At 46.1% G+C, this 9,541-nt stretch overlaps 1 protein-coding gene across 4 annotated transcripts in view; it reads right to left on the bottom strand.

The window, feature by feature from the left end:
• Positions 1 to 895: 895 nt before the first annotated feature.
• Positions 896 to 9,541, bottom strand: part of dnajc6 (DnaJ (Hsp40) homolog, subfamily C, member 6) — a 39,943-nt gene continuing 31,297 nt past the window's right edge. For 3 of the 4 annotated variants that reach the window (XM_031575012.2, XM_031575009.2, XM_031575010.2), the window contains 8 exons: positions 8,698 to 9,117; positions 7,748 to 7,900; positions 7,216 to 7,308; positions 6,299 to 6,436; positions 5,729 to 6,067; positions 2,799 to 2,947; positions 1,770 to 1,946; positions 896 to 1,057 (listed from right to left, as the gene is read on the bottom strand). In XM_031575012.2, coding sequence (XP_031430872.1) covers positions 956 to 1,057; positions 1,770 to 1,946; positions 2,799 to 2,947; positions 5,729 to 6,067; positions 6,299 to 6,436; positions 7,216 to 7,308; positions 7,748 to 7,900; positions 8,698 to 9,117 — 1,571 coding nt within the window. In that variant the 3' untranslated portion in view covers positions 896 to 955. The remainder of the gene's footprint in view (positions 1,058 to 1,769; positions 1,947 to 2,798; positions 2,948 to 5,728; positions 6,068 to 6,298; positions 6,437 to 7,215; positions 7,309 to 7,747; positions 7,901 to 8,697; positions 9,118 to 9,541) is intronic. The other variant, XM_031575011.2, reaches the window with a different exon arrangement.

Genomic DNA, 9,541 nt, shown 5'->3' with positions numbered 1-9,541 from the left:
AGAGCTCCACTGTAGAATGCCCTCTGAATGACCTTACTTCTACTGATCAGAGAGAGAGAGAAATGTGATGTATAGTTCCACGGGCATGAAGCTGAGGAGATAATGAACTATACTCTTCAGATCCACCCTTTTTTCAGAACAAGCTCTTCATTTCAGTGCATGTTGGACCTTAAGAAAATGTACATTTATAATCCCAGTGAAATGTCACTCTGGGACTTTGTTTTGTTAACATTGATAACATTATTCGTCACACAAACCTGCACAAATACATATGTAACACATACTCATTTTAAACTTGTTATACTCTACTTATTCTTTAGGAGCTTAGCTATTAGTCAACCCAAATTTTCACTTGTACATTCCAATACCACAACTTATGGAAATGCAAACATCCAGAATTTTATCGAAATACTGCGTTAGTGTTTTTTTTTTGTATTTATTACCATTTAGGTATTTAAGATATGTTTTCATAGTTATCAGCAAGGACCATATATATATATGCTGTGGCCCGGGCCCCATGTGACCTGCCTGCCAGGCCAGTGCTTATGTGAGGAGTGTGTTCCGTTTCAGATCAGGGCTCTGCTCTACCTCCTCTTCTCTGTTCTCTGTGTGGCTCCGTGTCCTGGTCAGAGAGTTCCTCACCGCAGCGGCGGCATATTTTCGGACCAGAACACAAAAGAGTTCTTGTTTGACAGTGTTTGCACCAGGTACATGGACAAGTGGGCTGCACTTGAGATGACTACACAACGTGTCAGACTGAAGACTGAAGCCTCATCTCTCTTTTTTTCCCCCAATGGGACTGCAGACGACAGAGTGGAGGGTAGGGGCTGGAGGAGGGTGGGCGAGGGTGGGCACATTAATGATCCTGGAGAGGGGGGGGGGGGGGGCAGGGGGGGCAGGGGTATTGATTCCAATGTTGGAAGCTGAAGGTGTATTCTTCTCTTCCTCCAGCAGCTCAGTACAGAGCTTTCTGTCCTTGGCTGTCAAACTCTGACCATGCATCATTCAGTTCCATAAAAATCATCTTGGCATATTGTTCATAGGGTTGCCCGGTGGCCTAGGGGCAGAAGAGGCAAGAAAGGATCGTCAGAGTTACAGTCATTTCATTTTTTCAGATGGAGGTGCAGCTCCAGGCTACACTGCCAGTGGCATATCGCTAAAACAGTTTTTTAAACATACATGATGCAGCACTAGTGGAAGCAAAAGGTATTGCAAGACAAACGTCTTGCAAGAAATAATTAAAATAATAAATGTCCTCTGTTACGCCCCACTGGTCTTGCAGTGGCAGCACAACAGCCTTTGCGTGGTGCATGGGCGTAATCAATTGATTGGCCACATTCCGCTGTGCTCAATGCATTAGCAATGAGCAGTTTGTCTCGACAATGACACTGACTCATCATGACTACGTGGCTAGCTCCTTGTGCAGAGTTGCCATGGAGATTCTATGCTATGAAACTGACTGGAACTATTTCTTGGCAAACTTTGAAGAAGATTAAACAAAAAAATAATTTAAAATGAATTCATCTTAAATTACATAACATACTGATGGTATCTTGGTTTGTTTGACGCACACCATATTAGGAAGGACTTCAAGAGAGTCCTCTAATATCTCACTTGATACCTTTTCATTAAGGAAAATCCTGCTGAAAACCCTCCCAGTTAGAGTACCTGAGAAAACGTCAAACCTTTTGACCTTTAGAATGCCATCAGAGCTAAAGTTTTTGGAGGCTGAAGGCCTGAAGGTCTGTCAGCTCATCTGCCCTACTCACCTTATCAGGATGGACCACCAGGACGGCCTTCCGGTAGACCTTCTTCACCTGCTCTGGGGTCACAAGGTCAGCCATGCCCACGGGCTTCCAGCGGGTCTCCCCCTCCCACAGCACTGTGTGCATAGTGGACAGCAGGGCCCGGATGTTACGCTCCTTCCCCTCGATCCAATCCAGGATCTACAAGAACACACACAGAGAGAGAGAGAGAGAGAGAGAGAGAGAGAGAGAGAGAGAGAGAAAGATAGAGATAAAGAGAGCGAGAGAGAGAGAGAGAGAGAGGAGAGAGAGTCAAACCCTTAGTCCTTAGGTAAAATTATTAACTTGTGAATGAGACAATCATTAGTATGCAAGAGATGAATCATTCTCTGGGGTAGTGTTTTCCAACCTTTTTTCTGCCACAGCAATTTTTATAATGAAATGATCTCATGAATAACCACTCAATTGTGTAGTTATTACGTCAGTGAGATATCAAGGTCCTGCGTGGACAGGCTCTTTCGGGTACATGATGTGATTATGCGAGAGCCTTTACAGCTGGTAATTATTATTAAATTATTCGATTATTATAAATATTATATTTTAAACTAATTTGATCTTCCACCAACAAGTAATGTAATACTTCAAGAAGAACCCTCATTATAATGTGGAATTTGAACACCTTACCTAACCCTAACCCTAACCCTACGTTACACCAGATCAGCTCCAATGGCACACCAGTGTGCTGCATGCGATTAGTTGATCAATCAGAATAAGGGAAGTGTGAAGGAACTGCAGGGCGAGGGAACTGATCATCAATGGAAGGAGAGTTCCAGTTCATGATGAGGGGAACTAGCCTAAATGTCTGTGTTTATGATGCTACCCATGGATCATGCTGTGATGTGTCTGGTCTAGATTGCATAAGCATACATGTAGAATAAACTTTCAGGAACAAAAAAACAAAAAAAATGAAAAGTGAAACAATTTGTAAACGGATTTGCTGCTTTAAAAGTGCCGGCCAAATAGACACGATACCATGACCGTGCTTCGCCCCACCTTGAGCTTCTCGGGATCCATCTCTTTAGCCATCTCCTCCTTCCGCATCTCTGCGATGGTCCTCGGCCCCTTCTTCTCCTTCGCCCCGGAGAAGCCCTGGCCAGACAGCAGGTCATCAAAGTTGGCGGTGGTCACTTTCGGTTTGGTCCCTATAAGGAGTTCAAATGAACAAAAAACAATTACAAATGCAAGGGCAAGGGCAGGCAACAGATGCAGATGAGATCACCGCAAAGGCTGTGGGTGTGGCCTGGACTCATTCTACAGTTTTTTTTTAAGTTATTGTATTAAATAAGTACCAATAAAAAAACCATACACGTATTTTTGGGGCAAGTACTTGAAGTATAAAAATGTGCTGGGAAGCAATATCATTATGTTAGCCCAAAAAGAGGTCTACACAATCAGATACCATCTACAAACACTGGCACTCCAATAGGCCATACCAAAGACCTCAGCAACTGGCCCAATCATCAGTTGATCAATTCAGTTGATCAGTTACAAGATCAAGTTCTGCTCTGCCCTGCCGCCCACATTAACTGTGATAACCACGCAGTGGAAACAGTGGCATCGAGTGCCTTCAGTGGCAAAGGGTGGACCAGATCGCAACATAGGTGGGAGTTGTAAGCAAATATGCATGGTATCATCATCTGCTCCAGTTACTACAGTCCCAAACTGGAAGAATGTCATCATTGGAACGGCATCTCCGGAGTACCACGATTTCCATAACAGAGCATCAGGGTTTTCCATGACAGAACTATGGAAACTACTACTACTATAATTATTATTATCTCTCAACGCTTTGCAACAGCACATTAAATATTTCAATTTCAAGATATGTACGCATTCTATCAAGCATCAGGGAGAGTGATATAAAGATCAGTAACAGCAGTGGGGCACTGGGACTCATTCTCTGATGCATCACGAATCTAGGACTCTCTGGTGGGTACATTTGCATTTGGCTGATGCCCAAAGGACATTTTTGCATTGGACTGAGCCCGCTACACAGATGCTTACGGAGCACGTCTGTCTCGCGTGCGCGGTCTTGCTCGCTCGCTCTAGATTCCGGGAGATTTTAAGTAATTTGCGGGCATCAGGGAGTTGCTATCAATATGCGGGAGACTCCCGGAACTTCCGGGAGACTTGGGATGTCTGCATTGGACTGAGCCCAGATGCCATGTGTGCCTTACTGTGTGTTTCCCATTTGAACCTTACAACAGGGACACCTGTATACTACAACAACCTGACAATGCCCTTCTGCACACATAGAGAGATTAGGATCGGGGTGGAGGGACTAGATTTGCATGTATCCCTATACTTAGCACAAATGAAAAACACTACAATGTACATTTTTGTGTTAAATCGTATGTTAAAATGTTAAAAAGTTTTCTATTATGCTTATGTTAATTCATTTTTATTTTATTGTATTGTTATAGTTAGTTTTTAATATGTTGGCACTCTGAGATTCTTTTGAATGAAGAGTGCATTACAAATAAAATACATTATTATTATTATTATTATTACAATGACTCAGACTGCCAAGTGTCAGTCAACATGTTCTTTTTTACTGAACAGGAAGCAAGTCTCTGGATCAATATTCAATTTTCCTGGACAGCGTACCCCGAAGAGTGGAAGCTTGTTTTAGGGTGCACACGAAGTAATACGTGTATTAATGGCTAAGAGCTTGGAATGAGATGTGGAAGAGCAGGTGTCCATATACCTTTGACCACAAATAGACCCAGACTACCTCAAACCTGATTTAAGCCTTAAGTCAACTTCAGCCTGAGGGAAACTCATACAACAGCTAGGTAGCTTGACTGACCCATGTTAGCCTGTGAGTGAATCATACAACAGCTAGGTAGCGTGACTGACCCATGTTAGTGAATCATACAACAGCTAGGTAGCTTGACTGACCAGTGTTAGCCTGAGAGTGAATCATACAACAGCTAGGTAGCGTGACTGACCCATTGTCGCTACACGATGGTAGTCCTTGGGGGATCGTAGTCCCTCAAATTGCGCATGCTCAGACACAAACGGTTTAAGGCATAAGGCTCAACATCAACATATCTGGCTTGTCTTAACGCATAATGTAGGTTTATTTAACGTAATATTTAATAATGTTGTAAACGATTTGAACGTCAACATATGGGGCTTGTCTTAACGCATGATGTGGGTATATTTAATGTTATATTTAATTATGTTGTAAACGGCTAACTGCATAAGGCTCTACGTCAACATATGAAACGAAACTGGGGAGAGACTTTTTGATCCTCCACCTCATCTGTTTTGTCCACTGTGACATCTTCTTTGTTTTTAAATAAATGGTCATGTTTTCAAAAAACTGCCTTTCGTCGCTTTTCTCCATGATTGAAAACGGATCTGTCGTTGTGACGCATGCGCGCGCGGCTTCGCTGTCGACAGCAGTCGACAGTGTCGCAAAATGACGCATGCGCAATGTGAGGGACTACGATCCCCCAAAGGACTACCATCGTGTAGCGACACCCATGTTAGCCTGAGAGTGAATCATACAACAGCTAGGTAGCGTGACTGACCCATGTTAGCCTGAGAGAAACTCATACAACAGCTAGGTAGCGTGACTGACCCATGTTAGCCTGAGAGTGAATCATACAACAGCGAGGTAGCTTGACTGACCCATGTTAGCCTGAGAGAAACTCATACAACCGCTAGGTAGCATGACTGACCCATGTTAGCCTGAGAGAAACTCATACAACAGCTAGGTAGCATGACTGACCCATGTTAGCCTGAGAGAAACTCATACAACAGCTAGGTAGCATGACTGACCCATGTTAGCCTGAGAGAAACTCATACAACAGCTAGGTAGCATGACTGACCCATGTTAGTGAATCATACAACAGCTAGGTAGCATGACTGACCCATGTTAGTGAATCATACAACAGCTAGGTAGCATGACTGACCCATGTTAGCCTGTGGTTTGCTGGGGGCTCCAGGCGCGGTGCCACCCATGGTGCCGAAGTTGACGTTGTAGTTGGGTCGGTTCTGGGGGGAGCTGTGGGGCATGGGCATTGTGGCGGGTGGTTTGGGCTGGGTGGGGGGCTGCCCCTGCCACTGGCCCCCAGCTCCAGCACCCCCATTGCCTCCAGCACCTCCAGGCTGCCAAGAGGGGAAGCCGGTACTGGGCTGCCAGCCTCCAGCTCCTGTGTGCTGGGGAGAAGGCCGTTGAGGAGAGCCCATGGGGGGAACGCCACCTCCAGTGCCCGTCGGTGTGGTGGGTTTACTGGAAAAGCCTGAGCCACCTGCAGAAGGAATGGGAGTATTTCACCCAAATCAAGTTACCATTCTACTTTTCTAATGATGTCAGATCTACACTAAAGCTATCGAAAGAAACTGGTACTTAGACTTTAACTGCTATTCTACGTGAATAAAGCTTCAACAAACAATAACAAAGGTTGTCAAAATACAGGATTTTTTTCCTATTACATATGAACATATTACATATATTACATATACATAATCCATTGGCTCACCTCCTAAACTGGACCCTAGATTGCCCAGGTCAGCGAAGGGGTCCATTGAGATAGGCTTAGCCTGGTGGGTGGGTGTGCTGTTGACAGACCCTGTGGGGCTGGTGGTGGCAGACTTGCTCCCCATGCCAAAGCCCCCTCCTACAACACACCACAGACACGATGCAAAGTTGAACCAGATTTCGAAAGAAAAAGCCATAGTAAGATTCATCAAGTGCATTGCAGCAAGAAACAAGAATAAACAACTTGTGCACAAATTTCACATTAATGCCTTTCACATTGTCTTAATGCCACCACTAGGTGTCACTATTTATGTAAATATCTGAAGGAACAGCTTATTTTACTATTGTAGTATGGGATATCTTCAGGGATTTAGATTTGGTATGGGAAATCTTCAGCATATTACAGATATTTCTCCCACAAACAACTATCTTATCTCATTAAGCGCTAAAATAATGAACCCACACATTATCTCTGACCAGATCTCTTACCAATCAACAGCACAATCCTTACCCTCATGAATGATTTCATTACTCTTCATAGACAGTTATAGAATTCAACACTAGATGTCACTGTTCAGTATAAAACCCAAAGATCAGTGGCTTGAGAGAGGCCTCTCTCTTGGACAGAACAAATGAAGCAACTGTTTGTAAAGTAACTGAGACTGTAACCCAATGAATAGGCCTCATGAAATCATCTGCACCACACACACAGAGAGGGGTGACTTTGAGGTCAGTGGTGGAGACTAAAGCTCTGTGTGTTTCCCCACCCTCCCCCTAACGCAGGAGCAGTGTTCAGTGACCTTCAGTGTTTGAGGTCAGTGGTGGAGACTACAGCTCTGTGTGTTCCCCCCCCCTAACGCAGGAGCAGTGTTCAGTGACCTTCAGTGACCTTCAGTGACCTTCACACTGGAGCCTCACCTGGACCGGCCGCTCTGTTCCAGTCCCATCCCCCCTTGGCGTTCTGCTGCTGGATGTTGACAGTGGGTGTGGTGGGCACCGGGGAGCTCCGACCTACATGGAGGAGAGAGTGACATCATGACATGATCATCCCGGGCTCTCTGACTCAGATGTGAGTCATGCCTCTGGCACAAGCGATCCCAATCCACAGACGCACCACGGCATGCAGCACCCTCCCCACTCAGAGACTACATCCGCCACTACTCACACCTCCATCTAGCACTGAAGACACCCATTTTACTACATCCCCCACAAGTCACCCCTCCATCTAGCACTGAAGACACCCACTTTCAGCTCGTCTGGTATCTCCACTGAAAACAGTAGCATGGCAGTAACCCACACCAAGTTCAATGGACGTGTGGCTACTGACTAACATTAGGAGAGTGCATCTCGACATCGTACAATTAGATTACCCACAATCCCATGCACGGAGACACTGACTGGCACCGACCGAGGCTGAGAGCTAGCTGTGCCAGACCTGCACATGCCTTACCCATGCTGCCCGCGTTCTGCATAGTAGGAGATGGGGACCGTGCGGCATGCAGGAAGGGGTCTGGCTGCCCCATATTACCTGCACCCAGGAAACTGCCCATGAAGTCCTGGGGCTTGGGCTGGGGGGCTGGTCCTGACCCAAAAGGGGCAAAGGCTGCAAAAGAACATTACATTTCCAATGAAATGGTGAAGGTGCTGAAACAGTTTTTTTTTTTTTTAAATTTAGTCATTTAGCAGACGCTTTTATCCAAAGCGACTTACATATGTGCGACTTACAATGTATACACATTTTACATTTACACTGATGGCACACTGCACATCAGGAGCAATTAGGGGTTCAGTGTCTTGCTCAAGGACACTTCGACAGGGAATCGAACTAGCAACCTTCTGATTACTAAACGACTTCTCTACCTCCTGCGCCACTGTCGTCCCCAGTTAAGATGGTCTTCTTAGGCTGGGACTAGTCAACAGGAATATAATTAAATTAACCCTTAGAAGACAAGTCTTAGGAGCTTAACCAAGTGCTACAACATGGCGCAGAGAGAAGACAGGATTATACCTCGTCAAATACAACTGGGGCTAATCCAATTAGATTTAGCCTTGATGGAATTTCAGCAACAATTTCACCAGGCTCCCACAAGCTCTAACAGCTACATGTAAACTTCAGTTCAATGCCATTCCAGTCTAATTACATCTCTGTTCAGTTAATAAAACTGTCGAAGCAATCAGGATCCCCCCCCCCCCAAACAGAATGAGATGGTTACATCACTGAGAGGTGAACAGACAAAGATCAACACCGAGAGAGAGAATATTTGAGGTCGTACAGTCGTAGGTGTCTCACACAGTGAGAAAGAGACTGCTCACTGAGACTGAGAAACACTGAGACAATGAGGAAAGGGGAATGGAAAAGAGAAAAGGGAGTGAAGGGCGGAGTGGAGAGCTGGGGCTTACGGCCAGTTGGCTGTGTGTTGGCGCTGGCGTTGGTGCTGGGCGAGGACGGGAGGACCGTCCGGCGGGGGGTGGACTGGGCCGAGGCCGGGGCGCTGGTGGGCTGGGCCACAGGAGGCCCCCCGAACAGGTCCCCCAGCAGGTCCTGGGTGTTGGCGGCAGGGGGGTGTGGAGACGCGCATGGGGGCTCCACTGCCCCGCCGTCCAGGCCCAGGAGGTCCGCGTCCTCGGCAGGGGGAGGCGCAGCTGTAGGGGGAGCGTCAGGCCTTCTGGGGGCCTCTCGGGGAGCGGCGTGCGCCCCACTGGCCCTCTCGTTGCTAGCGTTGCTCTGCTGGCTGGACAGAGACAGCATCTCGTCGTCCGAAGGCTCACTCTCGTCATGGGGACCCTTCCGGCCGTCAGCACCAGGAGCAAGACTCGGGTCTGAGGGAATGTTAACAATGTTAGCGGTTTCTCCCAAACACCCAAAAAGCCAACAGCTTCCAGAACGGAATCTACAAAGGAACCTTTCAGCTGCACATTCGCTGTGGTGGCAATGATTATTCCATAAGGGAAGAGTAAGATCCAGGTTCTCTGTAGTAGTTATAACACGAACACATGACTCAGTAAATGTCTTTAGCTGAGTACCACACCCAAGCTTCTAAGACTGTAACAACACACTAACCAACAAGAGCACTACCACATCTACCTATGATCTACACACTATGTTGCTCATCCATTCATCATACCACTCACAATTCACTCTCACCAATCCTTCATCTATCTATCTATCTATCTATCTATCTATCTATCTCTCACCATCTGGCTATCATCTACTTAACTATTCCACCATCACCTGCAGTCTAAC

Source organism: Clupea harengus, chromosome 10, assembly GCF_900700415.2.
Source record: "Clupea harengus chromosome 10, Ch_v2.0.2, whole genome shotgun sequence".
Classification (NCBI taxonomy): domain Eukaryota; kingdom Metazoa; phylum Chordata; class Actinopteri; order Clupeiformes; family Clupeidae; genus Clupea; species Clupea harengus.
The sequence above is the reverse complement of the archived record's forward strand: the minus strand, read 5'-3'. Positions and strand labels throughout refer to the sequence as shown.